Source organism: Oreochromis niloticus, linkage group LG19, assembly GCF_001858045.2.
Source record: "Oreochromis niloticus isolate F11D_XX linkage group LG19, O_niloticus_UMD_NMBU, whole genome shotgun sequence".
NCBI lineage: Eukaryota > Metazoa > Chordata > Actinopteri > Cichliformes > Cichlidae > Oreochromis > Oreochromis niloticus.
Genome location: NC_031983.2, coordinates 27,675,568 through 27,693,692, shown reverse-complemented (window position 1 = coordinate 27,693,692; position 18,125 = coordinate 27,675,568). Strand labels below are relative to the sequence as shown.

Sequence of the window (18,125 nt, the reverse complement as noted above, 5' to 3'; positions counted from 1 at the left end):
GACTCAGTTTCCTGCTGCTGTAGCTCATCTCCTTCCAAGTTTCAGTTATTGGCATTCAGAGATGCTCTTCTGCACACCTTGGTTGTAATTAGTGGTTATTTGAGTTATTGTTGCCTTCCTAAAAGCAGTCTGGCACTTAGGGAGAACTATTGCTCACTGGATAATTTCCTTTTTTAGGACTATTCAACTACTTTCAGTGGAATTACTCCTCTTTTATTCAGTTTGTTTGTTCAGCTGTGATACAAATTAACCCTGCAGTTTCTGTATAAAAGAGAAGTAATCTGTCACTTCAGTTGTCTGTTTATATTACACCACTATCCACTGCAATATTAAGGTATTAATCTTATTCTGTTTTTGAAAGCAATGCAAAAAAGGCAAATAACAGCTTGTTTTTCATAGTTAAAATTTTAACCTCGTGATAAAAAGGATATGAAAAACAGGCCAAACACCAAATTTTATTTTTCTGTTTCGTCTGTCTGATTTTCATAAACAGGAAGTTACTGACTTCTTTGCCCTTGATAAGCTTGGAGCAGAAACAGCTGATGTGATTGTGCAGCTTCAGTTTCCAACTGAGTTTCAGCATCATATATTTACACATACATGTACAAAAACAACCATTTAGGGGGGAAAAACAGCTTATTAAGCAAATTAAAGAAATGCAATATTCATTCTTCTTCTTTTCAACTAGATGATGTGAGAATGGACTTATGTAGTGTGAACACTTATTTTTCACATTCAGTCAACTGGAAGTTTCCATTTTAGCAGCTAAGCCTGATGTGTTTGATTTTTAAGCATCAATAGTTAAACAGACCTTAAACTGTATGTCAGAGATCTTTCATATTATCATTGTTGAAGTGATGAGGCGATGTATTTATGAGCCATCGTCAGCTTGGTTTAGAAGCTGCATTGCACAGAAACAGGTGTCTGCTAATTAGTTCTGAGATGCAGTACATCCAGAGAGTATTCACAGCATTCTCCCGGCTGGAATAAGGCGGCGACGTTACAGGCCTATTCCAAAATAGATTCAGTTCATTTATCACAATAAAATTCTACACACCATTAAGTGAAAAAGTTGCTTGAAATTATGCAAATTTATTTACAAAAATAAAAAAGTATTCACAGCTTTTACTGAATACTTTGGCAGAAATTGCAGCATCAGGTATTTTTGAGTATGATGCTACAAGGTTCGCGCACCTATTTTGGGGGGGCAGTTCTTCACATCCTTTGCAAAAACTGTGAAGATTGAGGTGTGAATCAGGAGCTTTGGTACACAGTTCAGATCTCTCCATAGTTGTTCAGTCGGGTTCAAGTCTGGACTCTGGCTGAGGCACTCAGGGCATTCAGAGAGTCTCAAAGCCACTCCTTTCTTATCATGGCTGTGTGCTTAGGGTCCTTGTCCTGTTGGAAGATGAACCTTCATCCCAGTCTGAGGTTCTGAGCAATCTGGAGCAAGTTATCATCAAGCATGTCTCTGTAGATTGCTGCACTTATCTTTCCCTCGATCCTGGCAAGCCTCCCAATTCCTGCAGCTGAAATGCATCCCAACAACTTGATGCTGCCACCACCATGCTTTACTGTAGGGACGGTGTCCCAACAACAACGGTTACTGCAAGGTGCTTTATATTGTAAGGTAAAGACCCTACAATAATACAAAGAAAGAAAATCATATGTCCTCTATAAACAAGTGTTTTGACGACAGTGTGGAGGAAAAACTTCATTTTGACAGGAAGAAACCTCCAGCATACCTCCAGCATCGCAGCAGCGTTAATCTGCTGCGAGCGGTTGGGGATGAGGGGAGGACGACAGGACAAAGACATGCTGTGGAAGAGAGCCACAGATTAGTAAATAAATGCAGAGAGGTATACAAACACATAGTGAGTAAAAAAAGTGACTGAGGAAGAAACACTAAGTGCATCATGGGAATCCCCGGCAGCCTATGTCTATTGCAGCTTAACTAAGGGAGGATTCAGGGTCACCTGGTCCAGCCCTAACTATATGCTTTATCAAAAAGGAAAGTTTGAAGCCTAATCTTAAAAGTAGAGATACAGTCTCTGTACCAGCTCCCCAAACTGGGAGCTGGTTCCACAGAAGAGGGGCCTGAAAACTGAAGGCTCTGCCTCCCATTCTACTTTTAAATACTCTTGGAATAACAAGTAAACCTGCAGTGTGAGAGTAAAGTGCTCTAATCAGACCAGAGAATTTAGTGTCTCATGGTCTGAGAGTCCTTCGGTGCCTTTTGGCAAACTCCAGGTGGGCTGTCATGTGCTTTTTACCTGAGAAGCATCTTCCATCTGGCTACTCTACCATTCAGGCCTGATTGGTGGAGTGCTGCAGAAAGGGTTATTCTTTTAGAAGGTTCTCCTCTCTCCGGCGTTACTGGACGCTCTGGAGCTCGATCAGAGTGATAATCGGGTTCTTGTTCACCTTCCTGTGCACTCTGATTGCTCAGATTGGTCGGGTGACCTACTTTAAACATATTTATTTTTCATCATTAAGATCAGGGCTACAGGGATTAACTGAACATGTTCCAGTTTTTGTTAGGGCCACGTTGGCTTTCAACCAATCAGAACTGTTTGTTGCCTTTCAGTCCAGCAGAGAGAGTACTCGCCTACTTCCTGTGGTTCTGATAGCAGGATGTCTGAGGGCAGGACTGAGAGCACTGAGCCACCAGTGGTGAGAACATTCATCCTCCACCATCGTGTAAGCTTAAAATAAGATCGATCAACGCTTGAGTCATCTGTTTAAATGTTTGTCTTTGTTGTAGATCCTCATCCGACGGACCAGCAGCTCAGCTGAGACAGAGTGCAATGCCGAGGGACACGCAAACTACACGAGGCCCAAGCTCAGAGAGAAAAGTTAGATGTTATAATCACTGTTCTGTTTTAATGTTAAACATAAATTGCTTTTTAAAAATGTGAATTTTCATCAGCCTACTCTAAGACTATAGCATATAAATATGTCATTGTTGCATTGGATGTTACAGTTTTCCTTACAGAGCTAGTAGGCTCCATTTGAAGCTTCTTTTGCTTTTCTTCTTTCATTAATTTAATCTTTTCACCTTAACTAGGTGAGAGTGTTAGTAGCGAGACGTCCAACGGCTACCTCAATGAAGCTGAAGTTACCTGGCAGGCGTTTGATGAGGAAGCTGATAATCAGTCCACACAGTCGGCACACATGGACGTGACGGCTGATCCTCAGAGCCAGGGGAGTCTGCTGCTCAGCCATAATGAAGCTTTAGCAGGTATAAACTCACAGCATGCCCCTAAATCTTGATGCAAGTGTCTCTATTAAATGTCTCTGTATGTCTGTGCTTGTTACAGTTTGTTTGAGCTAACAAATCCAGTCAGAGTACTTGGTCTATGTCTGTCTGCCGCCTGCAGCTGGTTTGATACATATAATAGTTAGCAACAGAGCTAATGTCCTCATTATTATAAAAGGAAGCCCTTTGTGACCATTCATCACCGTGATTAAATTATTTGGGAGACTTAAGCAGTTGTGCAGTTTAAACTGGGTTTTGATGGCTCCTGTAACGTTGCTCTTGATTGATAGATGCTTTAATCATAGGAAGGTTAAACAACCTAATATCGGCGAGATGACTTCTTTAACCAAGCAATTTCAGTTTTTTAATCTGTTCAGAGTTTGTGGCATTTAAAAGGTGGAAATGTTATGAAAGCAAAAGTAACCTGTGGTCTCGGGTTTGTTTAAGGTAACTACTAATGTTTGACAAATTAAAGGAAAAAAATAATAAGTGCTGTTGTACTAAGGAGATGAACCACCACAGCATCATTTTATTCTTTGCCCCTTGGAGGGATAGAACACATTTGTTCCAGGAAATCTTCCCTTATTTGGTTTTCTGATGCTGTGCAACACACAGGTGCAAAAACTCATAGGTACTATTATTATTATTGTTAGGCTCTGTTTCTGTGTAATCGGATAGAAAGAGATGTGGTGGCTATGGATAGGATGTGATTCACATAATTTTCATGCTGTTCAGTGAGAGCATTGTCATGTTGGAGGAGACTGCTCCCAGCAGGATAGAGATGTTTCATCATCCAGGAAAAATGGAGGAGGGGCTTGAAGTAGTTGGTTTGTTTTTTCCTTTAATTTGTCTCCTGTCGGTTTCTGTGAGGGGGGAGATTACCAAAACATCCCTTCAGCTTTGAGGCTTTTTATTTCTTTATTTATTTATTCCCCCTCCCCCCTCATGTATGCAGATATTGTCGTCCCCCTGTCTGCCCTTCCCACCCTTGTACGTGAACTTCTGTGTTTCCCACATTGTGATCACTGCCCCTCTGCTCTGTTCCTCAAACCCAGTTTGATCCATGTCCACTTGTTGTTTTTAGGTCCTGAGTGTGCTCTCCCTACCCACTCCGCATCCCCGTCCTACCACCACAACCACCAAAACCACTACCACTACCCCCAGAATCCCCCTGCTTCACCAGCCCTGCTGGTGCACACAGAGTGCCCACGGGATTGCCCCCTGGACGACACCATGCATCAGTCTGTCTTACACATGCCACACCACTTGGGTACTGCTCCCTAGCTGCTACTCATCATATAGACCACAGTCTTCATCTGCATTGCACTTCTTTGTCTTAAATTTCCCTTGTAGATTTTTCTATTTGCTTTTTGTTTTTTTGGTTTTTTATGCTACTCTTCATTAAAGTAGTTGCTTTTTCATTATTCTACACACATTATTAAAAATAATTGTTCTTTTGTTTCTTCTTTTTTTTTTTCTGCAACCAAATTTAAAAGTAGTGAAACAGAAAAAACTTTAAGTCATTTTTAATCACCTCACATCAGCTACACTTCATCTCTGTCATTTCCAAGCCTTGACTCCCTCAGGTTCTCATTGCTCTCCTGCTGCCCACTAGGTGGCACTGTCCTGCCACAATTCACTTGGATGATGCATGTGATTTCTGCCTGTTTCCCAAAAGTATTTGAGTGTTTTATTCACTTGCATAATGCCTTTGGGGAAAATGCACCCGATAACTTAAGGATTTGGTCAACAGCTGCTCTAACAACGCATTAGCTTTGAGAGTCAAATCAAATCATTTTACTATAATTGTATCAAGTTGGTCTGCATTTGTTGACTGAATCCATTCTGCTAAATAAAATGAAGTCTTTCTTGGTACTGGCAAAGTGTTGCCAAATAATAATTTCTGTAACCCACATCACCCATTACTCTTTCTATGTGACCATGCAGATAGCAGCGAGTTTCTGGCTGATGATGTCAGCATCATTGCTGGTGGGACTCTGACTGGCTGGCATGCTGATTCAGCCTTTGTCCTGTGGAGGAGAATTTTGGGTATCCTGGGAGATGTCAACAATATCCGCTGCCCCAAAATCCATGCCAAGGTCTTCTCCTATCTCTATGAGCTCTGGCACAAGCTGGCCAAGGTACAATAGAGACATAATCAGCTGATGATAAACCAGTAATACCATATGTTATGTGTACATGAGCATAAAAAAAGCCTACATCAAAGTGATGCTTTTAAATCCTCTTTATGTCAAAGACGGGCAAAATTTCTATAAATAAATATGACATTTTAAATCAGAGATTGTATTCTGTACTTTCCAAAGCAGAGAGTTTGAACCAAACATTAGATATGATGTGTGTATTCAATCAAGTGAAATGTGTGCTTACAGATTCGGGACAATCTTGGGATCAGTGTGGACAACCAGTCTTCTCCGCCCCAACCTGCCTTCATCCCGCCTCTTCGAATGCTTGCGTCCTGGCTTTTCAGGGTATGAACAACGCAAAGACACAGCTGACAACGTTCAAAACAATTTTTAGATGTTAGTGTGCATACAAGGTATGGGTGAAATACTAAAACCTAAAAATAATAATACAATTCAAGCAGCTGGATCTGATTGCCGGATCCACTGTCATGTCATTAAAAGTAAATATTAAAGCATTTAAAGTGAATTTCTCCATCAGCACTATTTGGGGGGGGAAAAAAAATCTGGGAGGATCTTATAAAGCTCAGAAGGCAATATCATTTCCAGGAGCAGCAAAAAGTAATAAATGCAGCCGAATAGTTAGCCTTGGCGGCAACAGACATATTAGTATTATCTAATCAAACTGTTTATGCAAACCAATAAAATGAAGAATGTTGCCTCAATCTGTGTTATCTCCGTATGAGGGAAAATTTAGTGGTTGGAGTTGGATTATTTTATTTTATTTTTTTTAATGGGTGGTGGACAAAATGCATCAGCTTCTCAAGCCTCTGCTGCACCTTAATAGATTGTAAGTGTCTCCAGCTCCTCATAATAGCACTCCTCCCCTCTTTAGGCCACCATGCTGCCAGCAGAGTACAAGGCTGGCAAACTGCAGGCCTACAAGCTGATCTGTGAGATGATGACCAGGCACCAGGATGTGCTCCCCAACAGTGATTTCCTGGTGCACCTTTACCACATCATGCACAAGGGCTTCACGAGTGATGACCCGGTAAGGCTCCTACACGAAAACTGTCGGTTGTTCCTCTTTCCTCCAGTAGATGGCGCATTGCTCAAATCAATGTGCATCAGCCTTGATTAAAAACTGGAAAGCAATTAAGGCTGTTTGTTTTTGTCAGTTTGCCATTTACCTTTTTTAATGTGTGATTTTTGTCTTATTCAACTGGTTGTATTTGCTCTAATCTTTGTACTCGTGTCAGTACTAGTTATGTGTTTGGAGTGATGAGTTAAGTTGAAGGGTTTCCTGGCAGGAGTGAGGACACAGTTTATATAGGTTCACTCCGGTTTATGATTGTGACCCTTGTTTTATTAAAAAAGAAGGAGGTGAGGAACGTTGCTGTTTTTGGCATCTTCCACCTCCTTCAGCCACACCCTTCCTAGTCTTCAGATCTGGCATTGCTCCATTGCTTCTGCACAAAGCTGAGTGGTTATGAATGTAGTTCCTCTAAATAAAAAGGTGAAGATGAAAAATGTGTGTAAGAGATGTTTTGCATGCTACTATGTGTGTGTATAAAGGACTATGAATTTATATATGCCCTCCTGGCCGGGTTTCTGTTGCGCTTTGGCTGTGTGACAAGCTTATTAGAATGTTTTCCATGTCGTTAAATAATGTTTTGAGCCCCTGCCGCGTATACGTGATTAATTAAGGACTGACGTCTGTCGCGCTCCGTTAGACTGACACGTCGGCCGGGGGCCCGGAGTAGACTGGCCCGCCTGCCTCTGTGTATGCGAGTGTGTGTGTGTGTGTGTGTGTGTGAAGGAGTGGGAGGGGAGCCTGGGGAACGTAGTGCAGAGTAGAGCAATGAGGGGGGCACTCTGAGAGAGCAGGCAGCATTCTCAAGCTTTTGTTGTGGCTCTGTATAATGCGTTGGGGGGCCAGAGCCAGGCTGGCCACTGAAGCATGCTCAAATTGGCCAGAGAAAAGAGTCCTCACGCCACACAATAGAGGACAGCCGCACGCCTGCTTAACATAAGAAAGTGGCTCTTACTCTCCTCCTCCTCCTCCTTCCTCTCTGCCTTCACCCCACCCCCCCAATGCACCTAAAACATTTGCGATTTTGATTTCTTTCAAAGCATACAGATATTTTTAAGCTTCTCTATTTATAAGCTTTTTCAGGAGGCGCATATGATAGGACTTTTTTTTTATATATATATGTATATTTTTTATTTTTTTTTCCTTTGTGTGTTTAATATTAGACATCTGAAGATGTTTGGTCTTTTTTTGTTCAACAGCGTCTCTCATATCTTTTTATATAGCTTCACTATATAAATGAAGCTGAATGTTTAGTCTGCCTGTCAATCGAGTAACACACTGTGCCTTAAACAGCCATGCTTTATAGATGGCAGGGGGAATCCCAGTGTAAATCCTCACCAATAAAATCAACTAAGCTTGGAGGAAAATGACATTTCCCTTGGAGGGATTCTCCTTCCAACTGACAGAGTGCCAAGGTCAGGGCTATTGTCCTGATTGTCTGTCATTCTCTGGTCACTGGTCTCACAAAAGCATGACCACCGCACAATGGCAGTAATCTATCTAATAGGTCTACAATCTGGAGTGCAATAGTCAACAGCATATTTTGCAAAACATAATAAGTGCACACAAAGCTTTAATGCATCTATTCACCTTTTATTCTTTAGGTTAAAGAAAGGGCTCGAAAGCACTGACACATCACATCGTTTGCACAAACACACAGATTTCAGCACCTGTGCAGAGCTGGCTTCTCCTTTTAACTCAGTTCATCTTGTCATTCCCTAAAAGAAGGCTGCTGCATAATTTATATAGTGTCAGATTAAAATGTGAAGGTTGACCCGTAGGCCACCGACACGGCTGTTGATTAAACTGCTCGTGGCTACAACAGCCTGCAGGTTGGTTATTATCCCTTTCTTACAACTTGTGAATGAATTACAATAGGAAATATGTCCCCATGCTAAACTGTACATTTAAATTGGTAAATTTTGGGATTCTGTGCAGAGTGATGTAATGCCAGAATGAACCCCGTCACCCCAGGGGCCAGCAGGTGGAAAGCGTTTGCTTTAGTGAAAATGAGGCCACATAAAAAGGCCTGAGGTGGCTCTATTCAGAGTTACGTTAATGCACCTTTTGTTGATGCAGGGGCTATTCCTACTGCCAACACAGCGCCGCATGCGGTTATTCCCTTTCCACATTTCTCTGTTCTGATTTCTATACACACACTTCAAATCAGGTTCCCTCTACTTGCACGTACAATTGAAAGCACTTTGCATTCTACATTTGTGGCTTGCTCTAAAATGCTCATTTCAGGCAATCAAGAAACAGTTTGTTGCCTGCTAATTACCTCTGACTGCACTACACATTATGCTTCAGAGGTCAATTACCAACAAAACGAGGGTAAAATGGGCCCTCAATCCCGAAGCTCTTCCCACCAATTTTCCACATGTGTTGCTGGTGTTGGTTTGACTTCCTACTAGTCTTCTCTGTGTTTATTCTATTCTTTTGTTCACCTGGATTCCCTGTTTACCAAAGCTCTGGGTGATTAATGTCGCACATAGATAGTGGTACTGTGTGTGTGTGTGTGATTGAGAGAGAGAAATTGTGTTTGTTAAGGTGCCCTTCGGTTCAGCTAGAAACGGGCTGATGTTTGAACTGTCCGATTTACACAAGTTTATGGCCAAGAAGGCAGGTGTTTGGAGCCTGGACCTTGCCTTCATACGCAAATATGCGCATGCATGACTCAGATAAGAGAGACGGCAATCTTTCCGCCTTATTTAGATGCTGCATTCTTTTATTCTTAAACTAATTATATATATATATATATATATATATATATATATATATATATATATAATATATATATATATATATATATATATATATATATATATATATTTTTTTTTTTTTTTTCCCAAGAGTATTTCCTCTGTCCGTCAATAGTGAAGAAATGAGTGTCTTTGCTGTAAGATTACCAGCTAAATATAGTCTGGAAATTCTCAAGCATCCTTTTACGCCCTTCACTAGTGCAGTATTATACTGTACATACTTGAGCAGTTTGTGCAGAACCCTCTGCAATACAGCATATGCCTGTGTTGAAAGAGCACCCATCTGCCACTGAGCCGCCTGCACCTCAACCAAACAATACCTTGTCTCTGGCTTTAATTACAGGTTTGCTTGTGTGTGTACATACATGTGACTCTTGAAAGTTGAGGTCTTTTGTTCTCCCTCTTATCCACTGTGAACAATCCATCTGCTGTCTCTCTCTTCTGTCTGTCTTTCCCACTCTGTTTTTTTTTCCTTTTTTTGTCCTTTAGTGACATGCACTGTTGAGTGCTTTACTCTCCTCAGCACGCTTAAAATGCTTAGCCTACCTGTTGAAGTGAAAAGCTTTCTCGGTGCCACGTCTCTCACACTGTGGCCCATTTACAAAATATTTCTGGTACTGCTTCACTCCACCCACACTAACAACACGCGAGGCTCCCACCAAATGCAAAAATCCCCGGCTGTAATTGTAAACATTCTGGAGAATTAAAAGAAGAAGAAAAAAACAGTTTTTGTTCTGCTATTATTCAGGCTGTTCCTAAATAAAGTCTGCAGAGATATAATAACGGAGATTGCTGCAGACATGATGACAGTTTATCTGTGTCCATGCTTATCATCAGGATGTTTTGAACACCATCATCCGCTCCTGCTCTCCTCGATTCTTCTTCCTCGGCCTGCCGGGCTTCACAATGCTGATTGGAGATTTCATCGCTGCTGCTGCCTGCGTCCTCACCTCTGGCTCCTCAGAGGTACAAACACACTTTCAACTTTTATTCGATATGTGAGTCATACAGGAATTTATGAGTCAAGAACTAGAAAAAGGTTTCAGATTTTTTTTCTTTTTTCCCACAAATCAGCAGACTGTAAATCTGCAACAAAGATTATAAAATTCTTCAAAAAATGTCGTAAAAAAATCATAAATCATCCTTCTCATATTTTGCAGCTGTTTGACATTGAAAAGCTGATATTGTTTTGTGAAATTTTGATGCTTTTACCAATAAAACATTTATTTGAGGCACCAAATAGCAGAAATGTTAAAATGCCTTTCATTTGTTCGGCTCACAAGAAAAAAATACAAACTGGACTTACATGTAGGACTGAGCAACTGTGGCTGAAATTTATAATTATAGATATTTTGTCTTACTATGATTATTCATCATGAAGGATGACTTCATGTTTGAGAACTAAATGAAATACTTAAATATCCTTTTTTCATTAAATCCACACAAGTATTAAATGAAAAGTCTTAATATGACTGTTGGTCATGGTCAGTTAATGTTGTAGACCAGCCTGTGTCCAGTCATGATGCTCTTAAGAAAGCCATCTGTACAAGTGAGCATATGGACTTTAGATGGAGAGAGAGCTGATCTGGAGAAGATCAATATTATGGCCACTATCTGTTACTTGCACAGCATTAAACCCAAATATGGTTCAGTTGATGTTAACTGTCATTTATCATGTGTGTATGTGTTGCTTCTTCCTGTTTTTTCCATTTCACGTATCTCCCAGCATAGATTTGTTCTCGCTCCTCAGTATAACAGCAGCTCATCAGGTGCAGCAGCACAACCTGCTACGGAGCTGCATCCATCATGCATTTAATCAATCATTTTGTTGTCCAGCGCCTAACGTGTGTGATGTTTTTCCGTCAGCAGAATCATGAATAAAGATGAAATTAAATCTGCAAGATCCCTCAAATCCTCTTCCATCGTATGCGTACTGCGCCTTTTGCTTGAAGCGGGTTGTTTATGTTTGTTTCGGGTATTAATGATGCTGTGGGTTTGGTTTTCTTTTTCCAAATTTCCTCCAGGCTCCGAGGGTGGAAGCTCAGACGATCCTGGGCTCCCTCGTGTGTTTCCCAAACCTCTACCTCCAGATTCCTATACTGCACCGTGTGGCTGGCTCTGATGACATCAATGTGAGCAATGAGGATATCAAGGTAAACGCTCATGATGTGCAGTGACGGGAATATGGACGTTTTATTCTCAAAGAGCAGATGTTGTTTTAATTAGGATCAATCAGTCGTCTGCCGTGTAAATCATGACAAACTTATCCTAAACATTATTAGATATAGCAGTGTGAACATCACACTGATTTAACGTGACTACAAGGCTGTGTGTTACAGCTAATGGCGTCTTATTGTTATAAAGATGAAGGAAGGAATGGATTGGATTGTCACTGAGAACTGTTAACTTGTGTTGTCGTTTCTGTTCAGAATTACTTGGTCAACATCCTGCTGGAGACGGCAACGAAGGAGCACTATGAAGGGGCGAGGTATGATTAGTAATTCTTTTGTTGCACTGTCTGAGATGATCGCGTTTCACACACGTTCCAAGAAAAGGTTTGGGAACCCGCTCGCCACTGTTTCCTCATACGGTTTCTACATTGATCACTCCTCGATAAACACAGAATACATATACATATATATATATATATATGTGTGTAATCTTTGCATTACTCCTGCCTCCCCTCCTCCTGCTCTATCAAATTGTTGCTATTGTTATCATGACATGTTTTGAAATGCTCCCGCAGCCTTTTCCTGCTTTGTTCTTCCACTAAATTGTCATTGAGGCGTTGTTGACACCAGCCAATCATTTTTGAGAGGGGCAGACTAACTAACCACACTTTACCAGCCTCCTGCTTTGCAGAAGCACCTCTACAGCCAACACTTCCAATCTCAAAACTCAAGTAGCTTGTGGAGAACTCATTAGCATCGAGGTTCACTTCATTTTTCCAGGCTGCACTGTGAATGATTAGTGTTCAATAAAGACATAAAACTGGAGCAGTTTAGTTTGGTCGTACTTTGTTTGTCTACGAATGTGCCGTATTTAATCAGTGCAGACATGTAGTCATTCCAGCATTTAGTTTCTCTTTGCAGCTGTACATTTATGTATGCATAAGGAATTTGAAGAGGCTAATGGTGGTGAAGCAGTGGTTACCCATCATTAAAGTTTGATGCAATGCTTCTAAAGCCTGTTTGCAAAAAAATGTCCAAATGTTCATGGTTTTAATTATACAGTAGTTTATTTCTGAAAACATCTGATCCCATTCAGATCCTGCTCTACTTAAATCTGCACATTTTGTTCTCTGCTGCTGCCATTCAGGTGCATTGCTGTGTGCAGCCTGGGTCTGTGGGTGTGTGAGGAGCTAATGCAAAAGAACATCCACCACCAGGTTAAAGATGCCATCAATGTTTTGGGAGTGACACTAAAGGTGAGTGAACCTCTGACCCGAGGATGCTGGACTTGTGCATTTCCAGTTTCATTTACAAGAAACTACAGGTGCACTTTTTTTGAAATGCTTGCATCATGTGCTGAGAACACAGATAAGCCCGCTGTCCTGAAATGATTGGGTGTTGGAAGCTGTTTTTTCTTTTGCCGTGCAAACCTTACATTGTTTAGCTCAACTAAAATGACAGTTGATTACATAAAAGGACTGGAGAACAATTTCAACACGGGCAAAAAGTGTGAGAATAAAATGTGACTCGTGGGTATATTCTGGAACAGGCCTTTTTTCTCCCTAAGTGAAGAGATGCAGAGAAGCTGTGTTGGCTATATGTGGGTTTTTTGGATTTAGTTTTTTTTTTTTTTCTTCCATGGGAAAGGGTTTGGGGCGGTGGTGTAATTTCCAGGCTGCTCACTCTCAGTAGATGTGGGCCAATTTAAGCAGCTACATCTCCCAGCTTCCTGCTCGAGCAAAGCCCCCACCCATCCCCTCACCCCCTTCTCTAATGGAGCAGTAATCACTCCCCTGTACAACTTGACACACAGACTCAGCCAGCCCCAAAATAGAGGGTATAGGCTGGGTGGGGGATCTAGGGGGAAGAGTGGCACTGAGAGTCTCTTTTCTAAAAGCAGGTGCTGAACTCTCAGGGCCCCTTTTTGTGTTTGGCCATTTCTGCACTCCCCACATTGTCTGCCCTTGTTACATGTTGAGAGGCATTCAGCTGGAAGAAATAGGAAATTCTATTTCTCCACAAAGAATTTCAAATCACTGAAGAAATCCACATTTGAAAGAAAATTGTCAACAGCTCAATTCTTTCCTTCAATGAGTCTGGGGAAAATGAACCATGGTTTGAAGTGAAATGAAATTATGCTGATTATCTGCACAGTAAGTGCAAAACTAAATTTAAGGAAAATTACTCCAAATTTTGGCACAGTCAGTGTGTCCCCAAACTTTTTTCACTGTCTTTAATCAGCATTGTCCCTCTGCTGTTTTACAAATTAGATGACACAAATGCAGCAAGAGATTTTGTTCCTGCGTTACTCTCCGGAAGATCTGAAAGAGACATTAAAAGCCTTAAAATCAGGGATTCTGCACATAATTAATGTTCTGCCTTAAGATCACACATTACATTCAAAGTACTTCTGTGTCTTTAAAAAACTGGCCCATTTTTTTTTTTTTTAAGTGTAAGGAGAGGCTCCACTGAGGTTTACGTATCTGCAAAATTTAGAGAGTGTCGTGATAAAACGCGTTCTTTCCCTTCTTTTCCTACAGTATTTAGATTGAAATTGAACTATTGGTTAGATTAAAAGTTTCAATGAAGATGAGCATAAAAAAAGGATTGTTTTTGTTTTGTTTTTTTAAAGCATGACTCTCCAGGTTTTCGTCAAACCCGATAGCCGATGTCATACCAGAATGATTTGACCATGTTCCAGAAAGCTTCTTGTGATGACAGGAGAGCTCGACTTTCTCGCTCTTCAAACACGAGTTCAGCTGAGTTGAGGTCATTGAAGGTGGAGGAAAGTCTATGACATTCGGCACTTCTTAGTCTTCTTTGGTCTTCAAGTAGTTCCTGCTCAGCTCTGAGATGTGTTTGGACGGGAGTGTGAATCCTTGTCTGCAGAGATGCAAATCAGAGGGTGGAGCATGTCTCTGCAGAATCGAGGGGTGTCCAACTCGAGAGGAGTTGATATTCCCATCACTCTTTTTTTTCTCTTGTATCCTTCTGTTACTGCCGTAGATTTCAGAGATGGATTCATCTGTAATCAAGTGTGAAATGCTGGTATGTCTTAGCCCAGCCCAAGCATTTGGCCTTGTTTCCCCTCCTGAAAAGCAGTTTACTGACCACTAACTTTGCTTTTTTTGTAGTGTTAAATTCTTTATTCGGCAGACTTATTTTCTTCAAGTCTGCCTACCTGATCCCTTTTCCTTAAAGTGTTTCTGAGGTCTTTCTGTGGGTACTGCCCCCTTACAAGTCTTCAGTGTATTTTACACTGGGAAAAACCCTCTTTGACACTGTCTTACTTCTGATACCTTTATCACATCATGTTATTTAACTCTGCTGGAAACTTGAGGCACAGTGATTTTTAAAGTAGGATTTTGTTGAATAAGTCTCTTGTGAGTTGATCAAATCCACCTCTTAAAATGGTCAGTGCCACAAAGCTCCACCTTGATTAAAACAAAACATCTTAAATGTCTTCCTCCATTGTATGTAAATTTTATATCCCTAAACTTTCTGATTATTTTCAGTTTGACATGAAAACATGGCAGATATTCAACATTGTACCAGGGTCCCACTATACGCTTCTATTGGAAAATTATATTTTTATGTACACTTGTACATGTGTGAATACACACATCTGGCATTGTATTAGTTAAATCTTTCTAATACCAGGTTGGACCCTCTTTTACCTTGAGAACTGTTTTATTCTGCAAGGCACAGATTCAAGGTGCAGGGAACATTCCTCAGAGATTTTAGTCCATATCAACATGATAGCATCACACAGCTGCTGCAGATGTGAATCTCCTGTTCCACCACATCCCAAAGGTGCTCAAGTGCGCTGAGATCTGGTAACTATGGAGGCCATTTGAGTACAGTGAACTCATCGTCATGTTCAGAAACTGTTGGTGCAACACACTGTGTCCCAAAGTTCATATCAAAGGGGTGTGCATGGCTAACAACAATACTCAGTTGTACTGAGAGGTCCAAAGCGTGCTAATGAAGTATCGCCCAACACCTGTGCAGTGCAAGCAGCTCCATGAGCCATTGATACAAGGCAGGATGGATCCATGCTTTCATGTTGTCTACTCTAATTGTGAGCCTGCTATCCAAATGTGGCAGAAGAAACGGATATTCATCAGACTAGGCAATATTTTTACAATCTTTTATCGTACAATTTTGCTGAGTTTCATGTTCTCAGCTGACACCTGGCGTGGTCTGCTGCCGTAGCCCGTCCGCTTCAAGGCTCGACACGTTGTGCATTGAGCTCTTCTGCATATCTTGGTTTGAATGAGTGGTTACGTTAGTTACTGTTGCCTTCCCATCAGCTCAGTCGTTGTACTCACCTCTGGCAGGAAGACGAGGCATTTTCTTTGAGAACTACTCCTCACTATATTTTCTCTGTTCACTGTAAACTTTAGAGATGGTTTGTGGAAAATCTCAGCAGATCAACAGTTTCTGAAACACTCAGACCAGCCCGTCTGACACCAACAACCACCCCACGCTCAGAGTCACTTAAATCACCTTTCTCCTCCTTTCTAATGCTCAGTTTGAACTTCAGCAGGTTTTCTTGATCATGTCCACATGCCGAAATGCATCGAGTTACAGTCGTCCCTCGCTATAACGCGGTTCACCTTTCGCGGCTTCGCTGTTTCTGGGATTTTTTTGGGTGCGATTTTGCATGCTTTTTTTTTTTTCCTTACAGCGCATTGTGTTCTGCATCCTTGATTGGCTGTAGACGATTGTCAATCAATCTCGTGCCGTGTCTCCTGTACAGTACAGAAAGCGTTCAGCTTTTCAAATTGACATAAATCTTCGATGCTAGCAGTGTGACTCTGAAGTGCTGTACTGTACGTTTGTAAGTTTTCTCCCCAACAAACCCAACGATGTTGACGAAACGTTTTGCACCGTCAACGGCAACTGCGGGTGTCTTTGGTTTCATTCTATAATACTGGACTTATTTTTCTACAAAGGTTTGAACTTGCGAGAAAGTGTGAAAATGTTCATGCCTGTCTGAGAAAAGTGTCTAAAGTGTGTAATGAGAGGTTTTACAGCCTTAAACCACCTATAATAATTGTAAAAAAATTAAGTTGGCTACTTCGCGGATTTCACCGATCACGGGTTATTTTTGGAACGCAACTCCTGCAATAAACGAGCGACCACTGTACTCCCATGTGATTGGATGATTAGATATATATATATATATATATTGGATAAATTGCTTTAATGAGAAATTGAAAAGATGTATCTAATTAAGTGGCCGGTTAGTGTGTTGTTTTATTTATTTTTATTTTTATTTTTATTTATTTATTTTTTGTTAAACTGACGGTGCAGTTTCTCTTCACTTTTAAATTCTTGTTTGTTTTTTGTTTGTTTTTTAAAGTTTGGGAACAAAGCAGTGGCGCAGGTAGCCTGTGACGTCTTTCAGCTGCTCATCTCTCACTGGGAGCATCTCCAGAGGTTGGAGCCCACATTCCCAAAGAAAATTATTGAGGTAAAACACACACACACACACACACACACACACACACACACACACACACACACACACACACGTCTGGTTTGCTATCCTCGTGGGGACATCCCATTGACATAATGCTTTCTCTAGCCGCTTACCCTAACCCCAACCATAACCCAATGTTAATGTAAAAATGCCTTCAAGCGTATGGGGACCATGATTTTGGTCCCCAGAAGTGTAGTAAACTTCTGACTTTTGGTCCCCACTAAGATAGGAATACACACACACACACACACACACACACATAGATAGATAGATAGATAGATAGATAGATAGATAGATAAAATATATATATATAGAGAGAGAGAATGTTTCACATCCAATAAGAGAAATTCCTTTGAAATAACTTTTAGCATTTAAATGCAAACATTACACAAATTGTCGCTCGCTCATGTGCACAGTCCTCATCCTGTGGTTTCGTCTCCATTTTAGCACGCAGCCCTGACTCAGATGATGAATGGGAGTGTGTCATCCAATTATCTTTCTCCTTGTTTTGTCCCAATACAGATCTTTGTGGCCACAATAGCCTTTTTGTTGCCGAGCGCAGAGCACTCAACGGTGGAAGCGGATAAAAAGGTACATGTTGGAAAGGAGGGGACATGAAATGGCTGAGATCTAAAGGCTCTTGATCTATCATGTTGGAATGGTGCATTTGCAGAGGAATGTTTCTACTGAAGTGATTTGTTTTCTCTTCGACCTCGTTCTTCACTGCGTCTTTGATGCTCTCATCTGTTACCTGCTGCCACTCTTTTCTTTTGCTTTTTTTTGCTTTGTTAATAATATATCTTTTATTTGTTTGTTTGACTGAAATAAATTAGGAACTTCTCTCTCATTTCTCACACTGTAGTTGATGGTATCACTTCTGCTTTGCCTGTTGGACTGGTGCATGGCTGTTCCCTTGAGTCTGCTGCTTGAGCCTATCACCATGCCTTCACTGGAGGACCACACAGCCCACAAGGCCCCGCTGCTGGACTACATCTACAGGGTGGGTGTCATCAGTGGCAGCCTGGGATAGAGCCACTTTTTCCCGATTCATATTCATAGTCTTCTGAACCACACGCAGCTTTTGCAAACAGACACAGCAACTTAAGCTTTGACATCTCCACCCCCACCTCGCCACATGGGCTTGCCACTTTAATTAGACTCACCTCTACCATGACCTTTTGACTATGCATCATTTAACATTATTGTAGCAC

General features: G+C 41.1%; 1 protein-coding gene across 7 annotated transcripts in view; it reads left to right on the top strand.

Annotated features, from left to right (window-relative positions):
• ralgapa2 (Ral GTPase activating protein catalytic subunit alpha 2) overlaps nt 1-18,125 on the top strand; it is a 95,703-nt gene that overhangs the window by 38,654 nt on the left and 38,924 nt on the right. For 6 of the 7 annotated variants that reach the window (XM_025900992.1, XM_025900994.1, XM_025900993.1 and 3 more), the window contains 14 exons: nt 2,588-2,673; nt 2,765-2,855; nt 3,068-3,241; nt 4,344-4,529; nt 5,207-5,400; nt 5,650-5,748; nt 6,296-6,451; nt 10,093-10,221; nt 11,280-11,408; nt 11,685-11,743; nt 12,574-12,682; nt 16,795-16,905; nt 17,437-17,505; nt 17,777-17,914. In XM_025900992.1, the coding sequence (XP_025756777.1) occupies nt 2,588-2,673; nt 2,765-2,855; nt 3,068-3,241; nt 4,344-4,529; nt 5,207-5,400; nt 5,650-5,748; nt 6,296-6,451; nt 10,093-10,221; nt 11,280-11,408; nt 11,685-11,743; nt 12,574-12,682; nt 16,795-16,905; nt 17,437-17,505; nt 17,777-17,914 (1,730 nt within the window). The remainder of the gene's footprint in view (nt 1-2,587; nt 2,674-2,764; nt 2,856-3,067; nt 3,242-4,343; nt 4,530-5,206; nt 5,401-5,649; nt 5,749-6,295; nt 6,452-10,092; nt 10,222-11,279; nt 11,409-11,684; nt 11,744-12,573; nt 12,683-16,794; nt 16,906-17,436; nt 17,506-17,776; nt 17,915-18,125) is intronic. The other variant, XM_025900996.1, reaches the window with a different exon arrangement.